Raw genomic sequence first — 25,357 nt, 5'->3', positions numbered from 1 at the left:
CAGCAGCCTCTGCCCTGAGCTCTATGTCAGACTCAAACACAAGTCAGAAACTCCTTACAGAGATATTTACTTCATGCGCATTTGAAATTGGCGACTCGCTTCCACTTGATTTAGGTGCTTGTTCCCTTTGGTTTTCCTGTCTAATGGTGCATGAGTTAAGGGAAGCTCTTTGGTTAGTTCAGGGAGAGCCTCCTTCCTGCTGGGGCCTTTGTGCTTCTACCCCAGGCAGAAGCTCATTAGAACAAGAGATTACAAAGCACGCTGTCCTCTTAGCAGGGACTATGGATTAATTTTACATGACCCCTGAGCAGCTGTTAACCTTGGGTAACACGTGCTACCTATCTGGCCTGTGGTGGCCCCATTTTATCTGCCTGAGATAAGGAATCAATAATCTTGAATCCTTCTAAGACCCATGCCTGTGATCGTATCTCATGACTTTTTTAAAAAAAAATATGTTTTTATTGATTTCAGAGAGAGGAAAGGAGAGAGAGAGAGAGACATCAATAATGAGAGTCACTGATCGGCTGCCTCCTACACCTGCAACCCGGGCATGTGCCCTGACCGGAACTTGAACCTTTATCTCCTGGATCATATGTCGATGCTCAACCGCTGAGCCACACCAGCTGGGCAATCACGACTTCCAGTAGGAACTCCGTGGGTAACAGGCCTCTGTTTCCAAGGCACTGCCCTCCGTGTCTGGAATGTTCTTCATGGTCTCAGCTTCTCTTCATACCCCAAGACTAACACACCTTCTGTGGAACCTTTCCTGACCCCTCCTCCCTGCATCTTTGCTCCTGACTTGTTCTCCCCTGTGTGCTCTGTGCATATGGCTACAGCCGCTCTTAATGTCCCTTCACACCTGCCTCTAGTCTCCATGAGGTTCTTTATAATCTGGTACTTGGAATTGCTCTGAACATTGAGCAGCAGGCTGTGTCTCCCTGGGGAAGGGTGTAGTTAGCAGTGGAGGGCATAACTCTCCTGCTATGGTTTTCAGGGGCCAAGGAAGCAGTAAGTGCCTACCTGCCATTTATCACCCAGTGCTTTAAATTATTCACACTGATTTCCAATCCCTGCAGATTGCATGTGATCATGTGAGCACAGACAGCCTGGCTACGGACTCCAGCCCTGCAAAGAAGCCCTGGTCGGTTTGTCTTGATGACAAGTTTGGCTTAGCTCATCAAATCCGCAACAAGCAGTGCCGTCTCTACTCTTTAGGGTGAGTGCGTTTTACAGCAGCAGAAAACAGAAACGCTTCTGCAGGTGGCCAAGGTCTTTTCAGCAACACAGAGTTAGGAATGGGTGCGGTGTAGAGCAGGTGCTATCCTCTGCCTCCTGCCGTTGTTCAGACTCGTCTGTCTGTGATGGAACTGTGGGTACGTGCTGATCATCCAAAGTGGCCAAGGCCACTTTCTCTCTCATTCTGCAGGTAGAATAAATAAGTTGGCAACCTCCGTTTTCAGCATAATGATGATCCTCTTGGTGAAGTCAGTGATTTCCAGGTAGAATCGGAGCATCCTTATTATAAAGAGAGAGAAAAATATTAAGAGTGTACCTAGGAAAAAGGAAGAACCGTGAGGATATTAGAAATTCTATACACGGTGTGGTGAGTGACCCAAGGCAAATGGCCATGATTGAATTTTTTATGTTTTGTGCCAATGGTAAATCTGGGTATGCTTTTACATTAAAAAAAGAAAGAAAGAAAAGGAACCTCTTATGAAACCTTGAGATTTTGTCAAAACTGTGGGAAATATTGATTTTCAGTTATTCAGGCTGAAAATGACCTAAATGTACAAATGGATTTAGAGAGCTTTTTGTAAAAGGGTGAATATAAAGTAATGAAACTATTTCACCAAATGCACCACTGCTCATTAAACAGTTCTGATCTTACAAATGACATATGTCTCAAAAAGGCAGGAGAGAGTTACTTTTGTTTGGAACACCCTGTTCCATAGACTCTTTGTGGAAGCCATGTAGTTAGGTTTCAGGCAAGATCCCTGAGGTCCTTTATGAAAGCACTGGGGACCCCAACAAGTGTTACATGCTTATTCCTCACCAATAGGTTTCATCACCTCTACGATTTACATTCAGGCCCATGAGTGACAGCTGCCCACCAGCATCCTAAATGGTGAGTGTTAGGGACATTTGGGTGAGGTGGAGGCCTACCCAAAGGTGCTGATGTCTGGAGAATGGCCATCGCTTGCCAAACTTTATCAAACAAGAATTCTTAGTTATAGTCATTGTGGATTTTTAAAAACACACACAAATGTTTCAAATAAGAGTTTTGGGATTATTAATAGAAGCATTCTTCTATGGGTTAAATGAAGAGTAATGGTATATATCAGTGAAGCTTGATAAGCAGTAAGCACTCACTATATATTTGCTATATAAATGATTGATTGCTGGAGGTAAGGAGACTAAGGAGGGAAGCTGGCTCTGCTGTGATTTAAACTTGGAGGCTCAAGGATTAGGAAATAAATTGCTCAGCCAGTTGACTAGAACAGAGCTCTTTTGCCAGGAGCCCACCAGCTCTGCTTCAAGATTGTAGGAAGAATGGGAAGTTGTGACAGGAGAGTTTATTTGCTATCACATTAAAAATGTATGAAAGTAGGTCATAAAAATAATTGCAGTGCCACATGCAAATTGGAGATCTCAGCCTGGTCTTATTTTCTTGCTCCAAACTGCCTTTATATTTTGCTTAATATTTTACACCCTGGAATAATTTCATTTAAAGCATATAACTGAGTAAAATGAAACTGGGAAAGCTGTTTTTAGAGAAATTTTAAAAATTCACTTTTGCTTTCCTTATACTTCAGCCTTTAGATAAGATAGTTCTGCTGGAAGATATCAGATTATTACATGCAAAAAGGTGGTTTCTTATTTTCATTTAAATCTTCACTATTCAAAATCGACTTTGTAAAGAGCAGATCAGAGCAGATGAATTCCACTGGAAATAGAAACGAATAGATTATGAAGGCCAACATTTGATTCAAAACCTGGAGATGCTTAATTGAAAACTGGGAACTAAAGAAACTATTTCTTATGCCCTAAAAAAGGATGCTTTGGATTGTAGATGTATATGCTGATCACACTGTTACTCAAGACTGAAGGTCCAGACAAGCATCCTCCCTTCCTCAGGTGAATTGCTTGCTTGGGGAGCAGGTAAATAGCAGCTGACAGCATCCCAATTGATGCTGAAGGAAGAAAGAGACCCAGGGCAGAGCGGTGTTCCTGAAATAAAAAGCTTTGGCTCCTAGTAAAGAAACTTCAGAGAGAAAGTGGAGGTGAAACCTGCTCCAGTTCTTGGGGGTGGAGGAAAGGTAGGAAATAGACCAAAAGGCAGGGCAGTCAGCCCTTGTCCTCTGATCCTCATGTCCTCAGATCCCTTCTTCCCTCACCCCAGGAAGGCTACCCTCAGCTGCGGCTGTATCCATCGTCCTCAGTTAAGATAGAGGTGACAGGGCACAGCAGTGGCATGGTGCTGCTGCTGCCACGGCCCTGGGGTGCATGGGTTCCAGTGTTGGGAGTGTTGGGAAGGTTGTGAGATAGGTGGGGAGGGCAGGTGGCCGGTGGGTCATATGGCCCCTCCATCCAGGCAGTACATGCTCACACTTCTTTCAACCCTCCTGCGCTCAGTGGTGCCGGTTAAAGACTTTCCCTGTAGCTGCTCTGATTGTATTTTATTTTTAAGGTGTTTTTTATTTGTTTTGTTTTTTTTAAAATATATCTTTATTGATTTCAGAGAAAGGAAAGGAGAGGGAGAGAGAGAGATAGAAGCATCAATGATGAGAGAGTCATTGATCAAGCCCGCAACCCGGGCATGTGCCCTGACCGGGAATCGAACCCCGATCGCCTGGATCCCAGGTCGACGCTCAACCACTGAGCCACGCCCGGCCGGGCTAAGGTGTTTTTTTTTTAACAACTTTGTTGAGATATAATCCACATACCACACAATTCTCTCATTTAAAGTGTACAATTCAATGGTTTTTGGTCACATTTTTACAGCATTTTTATTACCACTCCCCCCAAAAGAAGCCTTGTACCCCAGTAGCAACCACTGCTAATTTCTTTCCAACACTCCCCCTCCCTTTCGCCTCATAGTCCTAGGCAACCACTAACCTACTTTCTGTCTCTGTAGTTTTACGTATTCTGGACATTTCATATAAATGGAAGCATAGCATATGTGGCCTTTCGTGACTGGCTTTTTCATTTCACATATGTTTTCAAGTAATGTTGTAACGTATCAGTACTTCATTCCTTTTGATTTCCAAATGATAGCCCATTGTATGGATATACTGCATTTTATTTGTCACTCATCAGTTGATGGACATTTGGGATGTTTCCACTTTTTGGCTGTTATGGATATGTTGCTATGAAAATTCATGTGTAAGTTTTTGTGTGGACATTTGTTTCCATTTCTCTTGGATATATATACCATTTTAAATTCCCACAAGCAATGTATGAGGGTTGCAATTTCTCCACATCATTGCCTACACTTATTATTGGTCTTTTTGATTATGGCCTTCAAAAAGATAGCCACCTTATAGCCACTAGTGGATGTGAAATGGTATCTCATTGAGGTTTGGATTTGTTTCTCTCTCTTGGCTAATGATCTTGAGCATCTTTTTATGTATTTATAACCTGAATTTTTGATTCCCAGGGAACATAAAGGGCACTCACCTTAGTACTCTCAGGAATATTTTTTAAAAGAATAACCAAGGACCTGAAACAGTGCCATGTCCATCCCTTCTACTTTTAGGTAGTGGTTCTGCTACACCAGATTAGATCATGGAAAACTTAGTGGAGATTACGGTGTTCTGAACTGTGCAGGTTCAATAGGAGGCTAAAAATAGGAAACAAGACCTCTTGGGTAAAAGGAATGGGAGGTTGGTGAGAGGAGTTCTGAATCTTTTTCTAGGCCAAAAGGATGGAGAGAATTATAACTGAGGGACATCAGAGGGTTGACATGCCATGGAGCTAGTGAAGAAAAGAGCAGTGTAGTGGGAGAGAAGGGAGAGGACAAGGCAAATAAGAGTATTAAGAATGTGCAAGTGGACAGTATGGATGGGCCTGGAGAATATTATGCTAAGTGAAATAAGCCAGGCAGAGAAAGACACATCACATGATCTCGCTCTTATGTGGAATCTAAAGAACTTAATAAACTGATGAACAGAATAGGTTCAGTGACATGGAAGCATAGATCAGACTGACGAATGTCAGAGGGATGGAGGAGGGCAGGTGGGTGGAGGGGGAGAGAGTAACCAAAGAATTTATATACATATATGCACAACCCAAGGACACGGACAATGGTGAGGAGAGGGACTGGGGAGGGGGGTGAGACAGGGTAGAAGGGGTCATTGGGGAGAAAAAGGGACATCTGTAATATTTTAAACAAACAAACAAATAAACAAAAAACAAAAAAGAATGTCTAAGTGGAGAAACTCTCTACTGAAAACTTACAGTTAACTAGAACCAGGTAAATAATTGTTATCCAGTGAGCTAGCATATTTCTAAATTATGAAATATTCTGAAATAGTAGAGTCTAAGAGAATGAAGTATTTCTGCCCTGGGTTCAAGTTTGGCCAATGTATTATAGAAACTCTGGGATTTTGAAATCTTAAATCACATCTAATTATAGTATTTTGGTCAGAGAAACCATAGTCACCATTTTAAAATATACCCTTCTCTCGGTTAATTTCATGTTTTTCATTTATATTCCTTATATATCACTAAATAAGGAATATTTTTGAGTAAATTAAGAATTTGTAAGAATATGAATTTTGCACACAATGTGCCACCTACTGGGTAGTTAAATCTGATTTCTTTCCCCTGTTGAAGTGAATTTTAGGTGAGGTACCTCTTCTGCTTCTTGAACACTGAATCCGGTGGGACCACATACATTTGTCTGTTGTTTATAGCGCTATTCTAAAGCACACTCTATTTCTAAGAAGACAGCTGCTGTCTTTAAATCAAGCTGTATGCCCAGCACTGTGGCCATTAGAATGGAGACAAATTTCCTCATTAATAGAATGTACTTCTCCTTAAGGGAGCTGATCCTGGGGCTTATATTTTTGACATATTACTGGAAAAATCTCTTAAGACAGCTGGATAGTCTTTGTTTCATTGCTACTATGGTTTACATCTTTTAAAAAAACACATTTGATATGCTTCTACATGTTTGAACATGTGATTCTCTGGTCTGTCTGTGTCTTTTTAGCAGGTAATTTCCCTACTTTCTTTCATCCAGACAGAAGCTTTTAGCGATAGTGCTCTTTGTGAAAGAAGGATTATTGAATGTGCACAGTTAGCCACCTGTTAAAATAGGAGAAGGCTTGATATAACTAAGAAAATTGGCCTTGGAACTGTCATTTTCTCAAGCCAACACTTTTTGCTTCATCATATGTTTTTTGTGTGTTGATTTCCACTCTCTTCTTTCCCTGCAGGCTGGGGAGTGATGATACCCACTTTGAGGTTAGCATGGCCAACAATGGATGTGAAGTGCATCGTTTTGATCCCAGTGTTAAGTCAGCTCACATTCTGGAGAGTCAGCGCCTCTGGTATCACCGCTTGTCCATCGACTGGCGGGACCCCCATCCGGCTGTTGCTGCCCAAAAACCACATAGCAACACCAGAAAATTGGGAACCATTTTGAATGAATTTGGGCATCACAAGGTGAGATTTTTTTCATTTGATTTCTTAATTAAATAAAGTGAACAAACTCATAAACTGTGATTTTTAAAAATGCAAACCAAGAATTGGATAGTTGAAGGTCCAGGTTTTTAAAATTTTATTTTTCAGTTACAGTGTACAATCAATATTATCTTGTATTAGTTTCAGGTGTAAAGCATAGTGGTCAGACCATTATATTCTTCACAGAGTGATCCCCAATATTTCCAGTACCCATCTAGCACCATACATAGTTATTACAATATTATTGACTATATTCCCTATGCTGTACTTTACATTCCTGTGACTATTTTGTAGCTAAATGGTCCAGTTTTAACCTTACACATCACTCATCATTATTTATAGAGTCCGCTCTGTAACATAAGGTTTTGACAAGGATAGAGATCTTTAAATTGATTTGAAAATTTTAGTTGCTGTTGAGTAGCGCTAAGTAAGGTTTTGGCTAAGACGGGACAGAGAGACTAGCAAACCTACTTCTGGCATAGGCTCCAGAGTGCCATTTCCGATGGGCAGTTGATTTAAAATTTCCAGACAGAAGAAACTATTTATGTCAGCCTCAAATACAAAAAGTAATCAGAGTCAGGTTTATGTTTGATAACAGATTGCTTGTGTATCATATTTCTCACTGTTGTAACAACTATTTTGAGTCTCCAGGCTCTTAAAGGTCAGAAAATATGTGTAGCTTTGATTAAAATGTACTGTGTAAAATTGAATGGACATTATGTGTGTTGCAACTGAGATGCTTATGTTCAAAGGATGTCAAATCTCTACCAATATTTTATTGTGAATGGATAGCAGAAAAGAAACTCAAACTTTGAACTGTGTCCTTACAAGCAAATTTTGGTGTAGAGCTGAGCTCATTGCATTTTGTAGGCAGACACTAGAGAAATTCAGTGCAGTTGGCTTATGTTTGATCACCAGCCTTCCTGGGCCTGGTCTATCTTGCCCTATTATTCCCAGCCAGAGATGACATGTAATTTAGAACATGCCAGAATGGGGATTTCTGAGAAACAGTGTTCATGGAGTGCAATTTTAAACTCGAGTTTGCTGCTTGATCTTTAATAAAAGGGCTTGTTGTCTGCATTGTTTTTTCCCCTCCTGCCTCTTCTCCTCCTCTTTTCCTTTTTTCTTAAAAAACACACAAAAAAACCCAGCACACAAACTCCCTTTAATTCAACAACAGGAGCTTCTTCAAGAACAACTTCAAAGAATTTGCTGTTCTTTTAACATGTAATTAACTATTGACTTGTATTTTGCTTTGCCACTGAGAGTAACTAGCATTTAATAGTTGGGAGCCTTAATGAAAATTATATAGGATTTTGGGGGTAAAATCTGTGAGTAGAACCCAAAGAAGTGAGAGCATTTCTTTAGGACTTTATTTTGTTTTTGCTGCTTGTTACCGCCATAGACCTGTTTTTTACAGCTTGAAAATTACAGGCCTGATTCTCGATATGTAAACTCTAGATTATTCAGAGCTCTCACTACGGATCTTTGCGTTCATTTAGGCATTTTCCTGCTCCTCCTTAATGCTCTTTGCATCCTGGCCCTATCCACCCCCACTCTTTAAGAAAAGACGGAGGAGAGAAGAGAGGTAAAACTCAAAGTGATTTTGCTTTTTTCAATACTATTTTTAAAAGATTTGATAAATGTGAAGATAAAATAAGACTTTGGAAAGTGATCTGTGGATGTAATTTTTCTAAGCCACACTGCCTATGGACAATGTGCTTTTAGAAAACCAGGCTTGCACCAGATTTGTGCTTGTGTAACTCCACGGGAGCTGAGGTGGGCAAACCTCTGTGCTGGGGGTGAGGCATGAAGCCTTTACACACTCTCCTGAAGCAGCAGGAGCAGGTACATACCTAGAAAGGAGAAATGTTCTTAAAATTTCTTGTATTCCTAAGGCTACTTTTTTTGTTAAAAACATGAATAATGTCACTTAAAAATAGTTAAAATGGTTATTTTTATGTGTATTTTACCACACACACACAAAAAATCCCCAGTAATAATGAAAGTGACCTGGCTTAGAATTGCCAGATATGTTTTTGCTGCTTAAAAATAAAATCCCTGTTGAAGGATTTAAAAGAGACTGATATTCTTTTCTAGAGATGATTTTTGGGGGAATGCTTTCAAACAAAACAAAACTAAACCCAGCAGTGAGTGATGGCTTCCTTTAGGAGCGTGCTTCTAGGAGTGATGTGATACCAGATAAAGGGAAACCTCATTCCTGGCCTGCAGCAGGAGAGGTCTGTTTTCATTTTTCTGCATGTGCACAGACGCTGGTAGATAGGATGCGGCTCTGGCAGGGGACGCAGACAGAAAAAACAAAACAAAAGAAAACCACCGCACAGTAAAACATGGCAGTGCTTTTCGCCTTGCCTTCTTCTCTTATTTTTTCTGAAAGTGACTATAGAAACCAAAGAGGTTTTAGTGGTGGTGTTTTTCACTTCATGACTTTAAAACATCTCCTATAGTTCGGTGATGTTTTCCATGTTTAGCTGTTATTTTTCTTCTTTTTGTCAGACCTTGATTCCAGCCACTCAGGCAGAAATGTCGGCAAAAGGAAAGGCAGTATTTTGAGATGGTGACAGAAGATGCATATGGCTTTCTTAGTGCTTTTAAAACTCTTTGGTAATTTTAACTTCAAACTATAAATCAAAAAAATCTTTTTAAAGCATCAAGTGAGAGCAGCTGCATCAGCAAAAGCTCAGGAACCAGAAGCCCAGTCTGCCAGGGAATAATTTCACCTGAATCCAGCATTATCTGAAATGATTAACTGTCTTTACCCAACTGCTTGTTGTTGTAACTACGCATTAGAATTGTTCCACAATATGACTAGTGATATTGAATCTGAAATTTCTGCACATATTAATCATAATCTAGGCTTTTTTCCTAAGGTCTTGATTACACAGAGTATGCTAAATGATCCAGGCAGGTTAGTGATAAATTATATTTTTCAGTCTCAGCCATGCTGATGATATAACAGGACTGCGTTAGAGCTTACCGCTGCAAATTCATTAATCTAGGTTTGAGGTATGGGTCCTCTTGTCGGTTTTTAGCACTGGACAAGTCTTAAATGACTCTCCGGTGCTCAGTTTGATTGTCAGTAAAATTGGAACAATGATGCTACCTAAATGGGTTGTTTCTGAGAATTAGGTCAGAAAGCACAATGTGAAAGGCTCCAGCAGTGCCTGGCATGAATTAGTCATTTGTAAGTTCAAAGAATTTTTATTAACAGTTTCAGGAAATTTTTACTAAATTTCATAGAAAACATTTTCTTGCTCTATTTCCAGGGAAAATACATTGGAGATTTTTCTGGAAATTGCTAAATGCACCTAATTCCAGTCAAGAGTGTTTAACGAAAGCTTTGTGTGACGTGGCAGGGCAATTGGTCCTTCAGACGTGGTTGTTGGGAACTATTATTGTTTGCTGTCTCTGGATACTGAACAGTTTTGCTCCCATTGTGTAGAAAGTAAATACGGTGCTGTATAAAAATGAAATAAGCTGCTGAGACTTAATACAGAGCAGATGCAACCCGAAGGGGACGATCCGGTGGATCTGGACTTCCTCCCTGCTCAGTGCTGAGGAAGGAGGGGGTGGGTCCCCCCTCTCCTCCCTGGACGGGGCCCCAGCAGCTGAGTGTCCCTGCGGATCCTTATAGGAGGAGAAGTGTCTGTTTCCCTGGGCTGAGGGGCTCCCCACTGATCACAAAACATCAGTTCTGTTTTATGGTCGTTGCTATATGAGAGAGAATATGGGCTTTGAAATTCAACTACAGAAAGATTCCTTTTTCTTTTTGCTTATCAAATTGGCAAATATAAACAAGATATTGATGCTGCGCTACATTGGAGTGCTTGTTTGGAATAACTCTCATGCTTTGCTGCTGGAAGTGGAAAGTGACAGTCCCTTTCCAGAAGAAATTCAACCATGTATACATATGATGTCACTTTTAATTCCTAGAAATCTGCCTTAAATTCTATTTAAGAACTAATCTGCTATTAGTTCTGCCATTTCAGATCTTTTTGGATAAGTATTTTTATAAAATGCCATTCTAGATTCTTTTATTTTCATTTTTTAGATATAGTTTCAGTTTATGTAGCGTATAAGAATGACATTTGGTATATGCCCAGATTGTGTTTTTAAATTCAATCTGATAATCTTTGTCTTTAAATTGGTGTGTTCAATTCACTTAATTCATAGTAATTAGGATTACTGGCATATTTGGACTAATTTTTACTCTTTTAAATTGGGCTTTTTTGGTTTTCTGTACTTTTTTTTCCTTCTTGCCAAAGCTTCTTTGTTTAATTCTTCATGGTTACCTTTAAAATTTAAATGTATATAATTTCAAAATTTTAAAACAACATGTAAAATTATCAGTATTTTTGTATTCCTCCTAAATACAACAAGGATTATAGCAAGTTAACTGATCATTGAACATGGACCCCACATGGTTATTTTTGGGAGTTTTGATTTTACCTTACTTTTTTCATATTGTCTTTTCTAAAAATTTCAAGTTGTAAGAATAAGAATAATACAACGAACTCTAATATATTTCTTACTAAGATTCATCAATTGTTAGTATTTACTACATTTTCCCTCTCTTTGATATATATAGTTGTGTTCAACTATTGTCTCTGCAAATAAGAAAAACAATGGAAAGGAATGGATGGGTATTTCTGTAATATGTCACCTTTTTATGTAAGTTTAATCCATTTTAAAAAATCATGGTTGCTGATATATTTGGATTAATTGCTTTTTACTTTAGTATATCTCAACCCAAGAGCTGGAATCATGATTAATGTAAAAATAATGGAAATATCCTTATTCAAGTCAGGGGAAAGTAAGGGTGTCTGTCATTATCATTTTAAAAAACTGGATTAGAGTTATTTTCTAAATAAATAAACTTATTCTGTGATATAGATTCACAGGTAGTTGTAAGAAATAATACAGAGATTCCATGTACATTTAACCCAGCTTCCCCCAATAGCAAACCAGGGTATCTGTATGATATCACAACCAGGATATTGGTAATGATACAGTTCAGATACAGAACACTTTTAGCACCATAAGGATCCTGTTGTCCTTTTACAGCCATGCCTACTTTCCTCCCCCACCTCTTTTCCTAGCCCCAGGTAGTCAGTCACTAATCTGTTTTCCATTTCTATAATTTTGTCATTTCAAGAATATTATATAAATGGTACCACAGAGTGTGTAATTATTATTGTTATTTAACACAGCTCTTAAGATAACAGCTAAAAAGATTAGGAAAGAGAAAGAAATTTTAGATGTAAAATTTAGGAAGGAGATAAAATTTTTATTATTATAAGCATTTGTATTATTTTTTATTATGGGAGCACTCATTGGCAGATAATATGATTGCATAGTGGAAAACTCAAGAGATTCTAATAAAGACTATCAAGCAATAAGAACATTTCATGAGTTTTCTGAATGTAGTATACAAAAATTTAAAACCTTACTTTTATGAGTAACCAGTTAGAATATGTAAAGGAAGAGAAGACACCATTTACAAAAGAAACAAAAAGAGATAAAAATAAACTTAAGACATGGAAACTCTACAATAAGAAAATATTAACTACTCGAGAATTTTAAAGAAGACATGAACGTATTAAAAAACATAGCATGTTTTTGGATAGAAGGGATCAACATCATATTGATTTAATCTTTCTTATCTTACTCTATTCATTTAACATAACCCAATAAAATTGCCAGTAGGTTTTTTTTCTTTTTTTTTTGGTAGAACTGCATAAGCTGATTCTAGAGTTCACATTGAATTAACAAGCAAAAATAGCCAATCTAATTCTGGCAAAGAAGAGTAATTAAGGAAGTTCTAGACCTATGAGATATTAAAATTTCTTATAAATCTGTAATAATTAAAGAAAATGGTACATTTGCATAAATAGATAAATAGATTAATGGACAGAATAAAAATCCAGAATAGATCCAAATACATGCAGATTTGCTATATGATGAAGGTGTTATCTCAAATCAGTGGGAAAAGATGGATAGTTCAGTAAAAGTTATGTGGACAACTGGGTAGGAATTTGTTAAAAAATTAATTTTGATCCTTGTTTGATGCCTTCTACTGAAAAAAATTCAAACCAGTCAAATAATAAATATTTTAAAAAGCTGATACTGTAAAACTACTAGAAAAAACTATGGGGAATTTAAAAGTAATCCTGAAGTAAGAAAGCCATAAAAGAAGGGATGATTAATTTGATTATATATAAATATAAAATTTCTGCATGGTAAGAATACCAAAAGCACAATTAAAAGACAAATAACAATCTGGGAAAATATCTGTAATTCACTTTGTAAGAGAGCTAATTTCACTGGTATATAAAGAGCTTCAACAAATCAATAAGGAAAAGATTAGAAGCTTAATAGAAAATTGGATAAAATGGAGAAAAGAGTTCACAGAAAAAAAAATACAAATGGCTCATATGAAAAAATATTCTTACAGTATGAGAAATGCAAATAAAACTACATGTATATTGTCCCAAATCATATTCTATACTAAGACTGCTCTTATTTAATATGTATGCGAACCTTCTGGAGATCTAATTAAAGAGCAGAGGTCGCCCGGCCGGGCGTGACTCAGAGGTTGAGCGTCGACCTGGGATCCAGGCGATCAGGGTTCGATTCCCGGCCAGGGCACATGCCTGGATTTCGGGCTCGATCAATGACTCTCTCATCATTGATGTTTCTCTCTCTCTCTCCCTCTCCCTTCCTCTCTGAAATCAATAAAGATATATTTAAAAAAAAAAAAAAGAGCAGAGGTTGATTCAGGAGGTCTGGGGTGGGGCCCCAGATTCTGCATTTCTACTGAGGTCCCAGGTAGTGTTGATGCTGCTCTTTGGAGGACCATCCACTGAGTAGCGAGATTGGTACTAGGGCCTGAGACACACAGGAGCAGAGGATACTTAATAGTAATTGCAGTGCTGGGACTTGAAGCTGGGTGATATTCCCCCAGAGGCCCAGCACTGGGCCACTTTGTGCTCTAAGGTGTCCTTCCTCCTCAGCCCGAGTCCCTGCAAGGGTGGTGCGAGGCGCCGGTGCTGTGTTGTGCTCCAGATCATTTGCCATATCCGTTCCCGTGCCAGCCCACTGCACCAGATTTTTATACTAGAGGTGCTATTTTCCTGGGACAAAAATGTCCTCTGGTTGTCTGTCACCCAATTCAAGGCCCAGACATGCCTGAGTCCTAGGCGACTAAGGGGTTAACTGAACCCCTGCTCTCAGATGTGTGTTCCTAACTCGGCTTTGTGCAGCGCGAGGCCAGAGACCCTTTACTGTGTGGAATCCCATCCCAACTGGGTGGTGAAAGACTCAGGAAATATATAAGATACTTGCCAACCTGACTTTCTCATCAGAACCCTCTAAATAAAATGTGCAGGTATCAAAGCCCGACTACTTTATCTTTTATACAGCCTATTTCAGAATTAATTAGCAGCAGCTTGAGCATCCAGAGGCCTTAGTCAGTGATGTTGCAGAAGAACATTTGGGTGGAAAACTCCAGGGAAACAGGATTTGCTGTGGTAAAGGAAGAAGCCCTGGTGACTCTTTTCGGCCCCAGTGCAGTCTTCTATTTCGATTTGTTTACATTCCTTTTTCAAAGAGAGGTATCTTTCTGTGTATTTGAAGGCAGCTTCATCTTGCAGAATTGCTGTTTAATCACGATGGTGCTGTGTTTCTGCGAAATAAGCCAGTGGCAATTTAGGAGTAATGAGTCATTCACGGCCCTGAATCGCAATTTGAAATGCAGAGATATCTTCTGGTCCCCATCAGCCTGCAGTGGCCCCTAAGGACAAGCCATCTTGAGAAAGTGAGTCAGGAGCTCCTCTCTCAACATTTAGGAAGTGAGTTTTGGCTTTTTATCCTTTTGGCTTTTTATCCTTTTTCCCTGATGGTGAGATTCGCTGTGAAACAAAATGCCTGGGCTCTTCTGGATGACTTTCACACCCCTCAGTGCTTGGCTAGCGTGTAGATAGGATAGACTGTAAAGTGCATCTGAGGAGGGCACTAGGCACACCGGGGGGAGCGGTGGCTTGTGTTCTCCCCTTGGTTTCCTTGGGCAGAAGCCGTGACTGGTGTTTTGTGTGAATGGTGCTCTGGAATTCAGAGACCCACTCCACCCCGTGCAACCAAGTGGTTCTCTTATTTTACTGTTGGGATTCAGAACACTGGAAAACAAACCAAAAATAACAATGTCAGGCCCCAAGCACAGAATCTGATCACCTAGGGAACTTGATTGAAATTGACAAACCCAGGACCAACCTCAGAGATGCTGATTTAGCTGGTGTGGCATGGAGCCCAGGAATCCACATTTTAACCCACTGCACCCCACTCTGGCCCAGGTGATGTGCAGGTCACCCTGTGATGACCCTCAGTGTGTAGACGGCACTTTAGGGGCTGAGCTTCCCATTTACAGACCTTCATCCCCTGCTGTACACAAAACCCTTTAAACAAGAAGGTGGTCCGGAGCCTGACTGTGGCTTTCTGCAGCCTCCCTCCCTGTCTCCTTACCAAGTCGCTGCGTCCTCTCTGCCTCAGTTTCCCCTGTTGTATGATGTGTGGTGTGTAACACCTGCCATTTGAGAAGATTGTGCAGCAAGTAAACTCATGTCAGTGAGAGAAGTGAAGTTTTGATGAGACCAGAATTGTGATTTTATATATTAAAAAAACATTATGGCAAAAATAGCTTCTTTGAGATTTTCAAAGGGGGCTGGTATTATTACAAAAGAGGAAGATTTCACATATGGAGGAAATTAGTCTCCAGGGAGCTGGCATTTGGTTTTGTTCTTTGCTGTGAACCAGAGGTGGGCGTATTTGGCTGAGAATCTTGCCGTTTTGACAAAATTTGGGGACTAAGAGCCAAGTGAATCCCGAGGGAGCAGAGGGGCGCTCAGCCTCAGGTGCCCATAAAGGTTTTCCTCTGTGTGGCTTCCTTTCCTAGAGGAGACTGTGGTCGACGGAGGAATGTTATGCTTGGTGTCCTGCAGCTTGGATTCGCTGGGTCACGTAGCTCAGCAAGTTCCCTTATGTGTGTTAAAGATGCTTAATGCCTTTCGACAGTAAAAGCCCCCAGAACTCGCTGTCATGTTAGCGAACCCTTTGGGGGCGTGTATTCCTGAGCAGATCCTGTGAGGTCCCACCCTGGCTGTCCACTTCTGCCCCGGGGCTCAGCCCTGCCAGCTCCCCGAGGTGCCCAGGCATAACAAAACACCCATGAAGCAGACCCCAGGGGCTTGGGAAAAGGCATCACATTCTCATCTGGAGGTAAAACCTGATTTATTTTTCAGCCAGTAAAAATATCAGGAAAGGAACATTACATTTGCCACATTTTAGTGAAAAATATGAGGACCATTTTAAAAACACAGATTTCCTAGCATGGCTTGGTGTTCAACAGTTTTGCAATTAAAATGATACTGCAACATTTCTTATAAGATCTTCTCTTGAAAATCAGTGCCATGGGTTCACAGCACACCATTAGAAGGAATTATGTAAAGCAGCCTCTCTGTTCCAAGTTTTATTTTAAGATTTAATTTATTCCAGATTCTGCAGGAAAAAAAAATCCATGTGACAAGCCTACTAACAGATGTCAATTTAGTTTTATAGCACATGCCTGCGCTTCAGAGTCGGAAAATGGAGAGTGTTCTCTTCGCCTGCTGTTTATTACAGATGCAGCTTCCTAATGCTGCGCCCCAGAGGACAGCTGATTAATAACCTACGGGCAAGCGACTTATCACCTGCTTCCATCCTCTGCAGTGTTGAGTGAAGCTTTATTTCACATTACCCTTTAGAATTAAGAGAGGTGCTGGGAAGAGCAAAGGTGCCAGAAAATGGATTTTTCTCTGTGTCAATATCATCTTGGTCAGAAGACAGATTATACTGTAGTGAAAAGAAACAAGAGGAAAAAATAAGAATTATTCAACTAGAAAGAATTAAATCTATATTAAATTTTTTTGTGGTATTGGTAGATAAAATAAAATAACTCTATATGATAAATATTATGTCAAAATCAACTATAACAAAAACGCTTTACTTCTTTGTATCCACAGAGCCGATTTCTCTATGTTCACGTGGCATAGTAATTATTGGTTTATATGTTGCACATATGTTTACATTCCCATCAGTACTTCTGGTCCGTCCATCCGTCCATCCATTCATTCATTGAATAAATATTTATTAAGCATATTCTATATGCAAGGACCTGTGCTTAAATCATAAAGATACAATCTCTTTTTAATTAAAAACAATTTTAATTGTGGTAAAATACACAACGTAAAACTTACCTTCTTAACCATTTTTAAGTGCATAGTTAAGTAATGCTACATATATTCACATTGTTGTGCATCTAATCTCTAGAACATTTGCATTTTGCAAAACTGAAACTCTGTGTGCATCAAATACTAATTCCTTTCTTCCCTCAGCCCTTGACAACCACCATTCTAGTTTCTGTTTTAGTGAATTCGCCTACTATAGGTGCCTAATATAAGTGGAATCATATAGTGTTTGTCTTTTTGTGACTGGATTATTTCACTTAGCATTATGTCCTCAAAGTTCACCTGTGTTGTAGCATGTGATAGGATTTCCCTCCTTTTTAAGGCTGAATAATATTCCCTTGTATGTAATTACCACATTTTGTTTATCCCATCATCTGTCAGTGAACAATTGGGTTGCTTCCATTTCTTGCCTATTGTGAGTGATGATGCTATGAGAATGGGTGCAAATAGCTTTCCAAACTCTGCTTTTAGTTCTTTTGGATACAGATCCAGAAATGAAATTGCTGGGCCCTCTGGTAGCTACTTTTTTTTTTTTTTGAGAAACTGCCATACAGTTTTTCATAGTGGCTGTACCATTTTACATTCCCATAAACAAGCCTCTTAAGATTTCCATGCCGCTTAAAAGATAGAAATGTGGTCCTGTAATAAGTGCTACAGAGAAGTACCATGTGCTATGGTAGTGTTTACTAGAAAAATTCAACCTAATATGCCATTGATTTTTGTATTCCTGATGGCTAGTCCATAGTGAGGACTCCGTAAGTGTTCGGTGGGTGGGTGAGTGAGCCATTCAGACCCTTGGTGGTTACGAACACCCTAAGCCCGGCAGGAAATGCTTCGGTTTTCGAACAGGCCTCAGAAGCCGAACATGCCCTGCGGCTTCCGCAGAGGGCAAGGTCCTGAGGCCCAGCTGTTGGCCGTGGATCCCTCGGTTTTTGAATGTTTCAGAACTTGAACTGCCTTCCAGAACGGATTAAATTAGAAAACCGAGGTACCACTGTAGATTACTAGCTTTCCTTGTTTGCCTCTATTGGTCTCTGGTGAGATTATGGAAAACATTTTCCTAGTAATGTTCTTTTCCTCGTTCTGCATGTCATCTAATATTCAGAGATGTTCAGATACTTCCACCAGATACATCTCTGTCTTTTCTTTGGGGGAGTAAAGAGAACGCCGCCTGAGGATGTAAGATGAGAGAGCAGTGATGTTAGGGAGTGGTGGGTATTCGTGGAGAAAATGTTCTCTCTATTCTTAGAATGCTGCCCCTATTCCCTAAAGAACTTTGTTCTATAAAAATAGAAAAAGGGCCTCTTTCTCATTTGGCTCAAATCAATAACATTTTGCTCAATTCCCTGCTATTTATAGATATTTTAAATTGAAATTTCATCCTTGAGATTTTAAAGGAAATTTCAGATGTTTAAAATGCCTGAGCATTTTATTTGGAGACTTAAACTTCTTGTCCCTGGTTTTAGAAAAGGAATCTGTTTACCCGATCCCCAAACCAATGAAAGACATAGTTATTATTCTGTCCAGTGTTTTATTTTGCTAGTAATTGAGGCAAAGAAAGAGGCTGGCCCCCAAAAATATTTGGCACAGCTCTTTCCTTAGAAATTTTTGTTGGTTTTGCTGTTTGCCATGGCATTGTTATCCTGATGAGCTGGAGAGATCAGTTATCCGTCTGAAATGAGTCCTGAGGGTTTCTCACAGTTGCTCTGATCATGTTATTGGCACAGGAAAACAATGATGATGACATTTTCAGAATGCTGTCTTTGAGGTAGGTGGCAAAATTGGGCTGCGTTGCCCAGTGGAAGGGTCACTGGCTCTCAGCCAAGAAGACCCTAATACAGGCTTTACCTCCCGTTACTTGTGTGATTAGCACAGGTGAATGAAGCCCTATGAGCCATGTTTTATTTTTCTATAAAATAGAGATGTTAATACCTTCTTGCAAGACCATTAGGATTAAAGACAAAAAGGTCTGTAAGGAACCTAGCACAGTGCCTGGCCAGTTGCTCCCCATATGAAAGCTGTTTATTAGTTTTTGGGTTGGGTTGATTTGAATTGTTTTAGGCCAGTATTCAAGTACTTGCAAAGGAGTACTATGGTATGGACTATTTGGTATATTTTATTGCGCTTCTGCTTTCTTAGTGATAGTGGGAAATTTCCAATAGGTCAACCATTTACTCCAGAAAATGTTAGAGAGTCAGCATTCTGGATTGGATTTTGGAAGTGTTTAGAACAGCAGCAGTGTGAACCTGATGTCCAGACACCTCTTCAGTGTCCTTGGGATCAATCTTAATATAATTGGTAACAATCATAATATAATTGGTGCGCATTTCAAATAGTCTACCTGCTTCATGGCATTGGTAGAAATCTTGTAATTCAGTCATCTTTCCCATAGTGCCTGGCCCATGTGAAATGTGTATTAAATAAATACAAGTGCAGTGAAATGAGTTAGTTTTACACCGTTGGTAAGCACCTTTCTAAAACGACGGTAGTAAAACTTGTCCTGCTGGCTGAGCATCTTGAGATTATAGCCTTCCTTATAAGACCACTATACTCTTTGCGGAACATTATGAAATGCCAATATCTATAATTTAATGATTCGACTTAGGGATAATTTTACCAGGAGAAAACACGACTACTTATATGTATGTAATATAAAATCACAACAAAGATCAGCTGTAACCAACCTGTAGGACTAAGCAGGATTGACTACTTCAGGTTTCCTCATTAATAATTGCTTTCTACCTTTCATTTATTTTTCTTCTCTTGGCCCTTGGTGGCAGACAATTAGCAGATAGTATGAAGGCCTAAGAAGCACTGATGAGTTTTGTCATATGGGAAATTACCTTGATGCAATGCAGCCTCCAAATTTATACTTCCAGACAAGCTATTCCCAAATTAAGATGTTCGAATTACATGGCTTATTGAATCCATTTAAAACACACAGTGAGAAGTAAAGAGAAAGAGATGGAGTAGGTTTATGTACTTAGCACTGGGTACAAGTGAGGCAGAGGACCACACTGCCTGAGGCCGGTCAGTCTCCACCCCCATTTCCCCTCCTCCCCTTCCTCCTTCCCCTTTCCTTTCTTCCTCCCCCCTCCTCCCCCATCAGCCTTACCTGCCTATGGTGTGTTTAAGAGGAACAGAGTTGAAATTTGGAGCAAGGAGTCTCCACTGGAGAGACACAGGGACAAATATGTCTGTAAGCTCACCAGTTAGTCTATGAGCAGCTCTGGATTTTATCTGGCAGAGTGTCTGTGGGGCCAGAATGCGTGTAACTAATGGGTGGCCAATTTCAGACCTTGTAAATATTGAGTGATTTGTATACCTCATGTATACTTAATGCGCAGTGACAATTTTGTGTTTGTTCAGCATTTCTGTCCTTGTCTGTGTTCAGCACATGTATGTGCTACTTATTTTATTTATGCCTATTGTCTCATAAGTTACTTATGGATACCTAACACATCTTACAAGTTTCACCCATCCCATTTGATTTCTCATTTTCTATAGCAGAATTGAATAGCCTCAAATAAAACAAGAAATGCACATTACTAATTTAAACCCTAAAATTGATAAGATTGTGTTGATTAGTGTTGCTTTCATCACTAACCTCACTCAGCACTTCAGTGTTCAAACACTTCTGTGCCGTGTTCCACAGGAGCCTAAAATAGTCATTAATAGGCCCTCATTGATAAACGGAGTGAGGAAAGTGAGATATCTGACAATCCTGTAAAGTCATCCTGAACTTTGCTCTCTTGGTGCAGTAATCAGTTGTAGAAAATAGAATTGGGTATGCACTTATCTTATGAATTCCCTGGAAATTTTTTTATTTTTAAAAAATAAGATTACTTATGTGAATCTGTTCTGTTATCATTCAACTCCCTTAAAATTGACCTGCAGAAAAAATTATTGGGACATATTTTTAAGCCCCAAAGTGCCCAAGACAGTGCTTTATGACAAGTAGGAACATTACTCCTGTGATTAAATTCTGGTTAATTGAGATTTTACTACTCAGCTGATAGCTATCATTTCATAGATGGTTCTACTAGAGGATAAGTGTTTGAATTACAACATCTCTGTCTCAGGCACAAGACATCCAGGATCTTAAAACTTCATACAAAATAGAACTCACCAAATCACATATTACCCCCCCCTTTCACTATGGGTCTCAGTTTCTTTCCCTGATCTAGATTTTAACACAAGCTGTTTCTAAGAAGAGATAAAGTTTAGCTTCATGTAGCTTCCTTGTGAAAAGTGATGAGTAGAGAAGCCAAAAGCATTAGCAAGGAACATAAGCAGAAGGAATATTCTACCCGCTGGAGAGTCAGCTCTCCGAATGCCCTTTATTCATTTAACAACACAAGGGAATCAGAAACGAAAGACTCAGCACATTCAGTGAAATAATTACTTGGGCCTGATAGAATTACAGGAAGTAGAAAGGATAGGGGTTTGGCCAGCAGTGTTGCTTTTATATACAACAAACATGTGTTAATACATCGATGGCACTTTCAGTAAGCCTCCCCAGGACAGCTACCCAAGCTTTTCACCCTCATGGTTGGGCCTACATCAGGCAAGAGTTGAAGAAAATGTATCATGTACAAAAAACCAAAAATCATTCTTTTGGCTTCTTACATATCAGTTATCAAGGATATTCTTTTATTCACGCTTAGGGGAAAATCAGAATAATTTTGCATGGCTTAGTTCAGACTCGAATATTCCCATTTATATTCTTTGACGTCCTAAGTTAAGTGTGTTTAATCAAGACAGATTCTCCTATTTATAAGAAGACTCCATGGTTAGTAATCAAACTGAAGTATAAGATAAGGAGAAGAACATCTGCTGTTCAAGTAGAAAACAAGAGATATTAAAGGAACTTTAGTTTTCTGTACCGTTTTCCTGACAAAGATCCCCCAAACTATAACTTAAACTGCACTTTTTGAGGGGCTTTTCTATTTACAGAGAATTGTGAAGGGACTTTTTCATTTAGAGAATTTAACAATCATAGATGTAATACAGAGTGGCAATTTCCAAGAAATTATTGGATGGCAAAGGACAAATGAATCCTGTTCCCCAGGCAACCACATGGAGGGCTATAACATCCCTCAGGCTCCTAAAATGAAGTTTACAGTTGCTACTATTTTTGATTTTGGCTTCCTCTGAAAATGGTTTTTATCCTTTGGAAAAATTTTTTTTTTATATAATGAAGTTTCAGCCCTTTCCAACTCTTCTCTCTGTAGCATTAGTCTTGCATGTAACAGCTTCTCCATCCTTTGATCTCAACGTGTGTGGCTGTAAGAGGAATGGCTGTCCTGGAAATAAGATCAAATTGGGGATAGAAATGAAGATCACCAGAAGCGAAGGGAGAGCAGAAACATTTTGAGCCAGTCAGAGGGTAGACACAGTTCATTAGAAACATTGGGGGAGCTAGGCTTTCATAATTTCAGGAAGAAAAGTGCTCTGGGGTTTCTGACTCACTCAATCTTTTGTAATTTTTCACAAAATATAGGACACATCTTCTGGAGGAGGAAAAGCATTTTAAATAGAAAAAAAAATGTTGGGATGGCCGCATTTCTGATTCTTTCATTTGGCTTTTTGTGTGAGTGCCATCTATTTAGGCACTGTATTTTCCGTGTGGTTCCCCCAATATTGACACATCTCTTCTCTCAGCCTTTTTCTCCTTGCTCTCCTTGTGCTAATTCTATTTGTTTTTTAATGATTTCTTTCCACTAGGTCAAAAGTGTATGCTCAGAGATTGTGATCTTCTGAGCACTGACCCTCTAATGAGGGTGCAATGGGAAATTCCTGCAGACTTGCCAGATGTGGGCAACCTTTCAGAAAATGAGGGTGCGGAGGGGGGCTGCTCGCTGACACCAACTCTTCCATCTCGGGGCTGGTGGTCTCTACTGACCCAGAAAGTCCAAGGCACTTCTGGATGGCCTTCCAGTAGAAGTATCTCTTCAGTATATTCTGCTGGTTAGAGTCATTTGAGTTAATTAGCTAATCTTTTAAAAAGATTTTTCTCTCTGAAAGATTGAGCTTATTCTTGCCTGAGCATCGCCTACTTAAGTCGTGTAATCTTATTTGTTTCTCGAGCAGGTGTTGTGCGATATTGGCTGAGGGAATGGAAGTTGGCTGGGGTGGAAAAGGAGAACATTTTGTGTGTAGCTTGGTGTATGTTCTATAATAAAGAGCTTTGGCCAGCCGGAGGGCATCTGAGAGTGAATGCTGTGGGTGTGAAGTCACAGGACCTGGAAGAAGAGGGCAGAAGGAAGGCGGGGAGGGGAAACATCTGGGTGGGGTTTGCCCTTTGTGATTGTGATGACGCTGGGGAAGCCCTACCCACAGTTTCATGGCGTGCTTTCCTCTACATGTCAGCCATAGGTTGTTAATGCTTTTATGTACTAACTACTCTCAAATATATCATATTCCATGCTATAGATGAAGAAGAGAGACTGGATTTTTATTGTTGGTTGTTTACTTTTGCTGGATGCTATTGAACATTCTTTAGGTGTTCAGTAACTCTTTTGAGGGCCTCCTATAAATCAAGAACTCAACCAATGACAAAGAAACAGCGATGTGGGCCCTTGCCCTTGAAGACATTACGGCCTATGGGGGAGAGAAACATTTGTACAAAATTATATTGTAATGTACTAAGTGCAACCATAAGAGACACAGAAGAGCAGTGGCTCTTTTTTTCTTGGGTGGTCAGGGAGGTGGCACAGAAGAGATGCTATTTCAGCTGGTTCTCAAAAGTTGAATGGGAGTTTATTAGAGCTAGAAGGGGGGGGAAACAGTAGCAAGGTTGTAGAGGTGAGAAAGAGAATCACGAATTCCAAAAAAGGTAAAAAATTTGGCTAGCACGGAAGGTGATTTGTGGAGAAAGCAAGGACATGAGGCAAAAAAGGGAGGTTCAGCCCAGGCTGTTAGGGGCCTGGTGAGCTCTGTAAAGGAGTTTGGATTTCATTTCGTAACTGCAGGGGGCCAACAGAAGCCCTGAAACACGGGGCTTCACTGACTAGGTTTGAAATTAGATAGATAATTCCAGAAACATTGTGGAAGGTAGGCAATTCAAGACTAAGATCTCTTGAGAGTAGACACAGTTCATTAGAAATATTGGGCGAGCAGCCTTAACAAGCATGATTAAGAGCCAGTGTTGGTGAAGCGCTACCAAAATCTAAAATGTGGGCAGGAATAAGGGACTTCTACTTTTTGTTTCATACATTTCTTTCTTAGTTGCATTTTTACAACCAACTTTTTAATAAAATACATTTATTTTTGAAAAAAAGTCAAATCCCAGTGCAATAAAATTAAAGCTGCAGTACAACACATTTTAAAGCTCTATTTAATAATTCATTTTAAAAGGAAATATTTATTACTAAAACATTTAAAGTTCCTCTGGGGCTTGCTATAAACAAGTTTGAACTGGGTTTTTGTTTGTGAAGAAAACAGAAATATGTTACATTCCCTGAAAACAATGAAAGCTGTTTTTTGCACTATGAACAATTTATTATATTCCTCCAGGGATCTAGATAATCCAAATTGCAGATAACTCAAGATAAGTATTTGATATTTAGCTATGAACTGTGCACTTATAACTGCTTTTCAATGTGGGTTTGGAAATTACCCAATAGATAACTGAGAATTGTCTTTAAAAATATAGACTATATAAATGTTTTGCATGGACTATGGACTCTCTTATTGATCCTTCCCTGTACACTGTTTTTTCAAAGTTCAAATGTGTGTCCGGATGATAATTTCTAGCATAGATCAGGATGCTCACAGTTGAAATCATCTAGTTTACCACATTCAGTTTTATGGAAACAACAAATTGAAAATGTATGCTCTTAACTAAGGATATTAGAAACGGTTTTCAACATGAATTCATTAGTTAAACTTCCCATACTAAGGAACTCAAACCAATCTGGAGACTCACTTCAGAAGAACCAAGAGGCTGCTGCTTTTCCCTCCCTTGTGAGAAATGCAAAGGTTAGGATGCATTTTCCTCCGTTTAGACATTTGTGGAAAACTCCAGTATGAGGATCATTAGTAACTGAAGGAACTTCAACTTGCTACAATAATGTTTTGTAAGAGGTTTGGCTCTCCAGGGGGCTCAGAGTGATTACATTACCAGGGAAGAAACAGGTAGGCTGTGAGGTAACGATTCTCATTCTCTTTAACATAACTCAGAGCTTCCCTTTGTGCCTGACAAATGCCTGCCTGAAACCACCCACTCTCGGAAACCTAGAGCCTCCATTTAAGGGAAGGTGTCCGCAGCGCCGGATCACAGCAGACTGACTGCCAAGCTCCACGTGGCGTGCGTGTCGGGACACCGCATCCCACCCTTGGTTTCTACCGAAAAAGATGCCATCTGGAAA

General features: G+C 39.6%; 1 protein-coding gene across 2 annotated transcripts in view; it reads left to right on the top strand.

Annotated features, from left to right (window-relative positions):
- METTL24 (methyltransferase like 24) overlaps nt 1–25,357 on the top strand; it is a 74,161-nt gene that overhangs the window by 35,352 nt on the left and 13,452 nt on the right. For both annotated transcript variants that reach the window (XM_087817161.1, XM_087817162.1), the window contains 2 exons: nt 1,077–1,216; nt 6,441–6,669. In XM_087817161.1, coding sequence (XP_087673287.1) covers nt 1,077–1,216; nt 6,441–6,669 — 369 coding nt within the window. The remainder of the gene's footprint in view (nt 1–1,076; nt 1,217–6,440; nt 6,670–25,357) is intronic.

Source organism: Miniopterus natalensis, chromosome 5, assembly GCF_054644295.1.
Source record: "Miniopterus natalensis isolate mMinNat1 chromosome 5, mMinNat1.hap1, whole genome shotgun sequence".
In the NCBI taxonomy this organism is placed as follows: Eukaryota; Metazoa; Chordata; class Mammalia; order Chiroptera; family Miniopteridae; genus Miniopterus; species Miniopterus natalensis.
The sequence above is the reverse complement of the archived record's forward strand: the minus strand, read 5'-3'. Positions and strand labels throughout refer to the sequence as shown.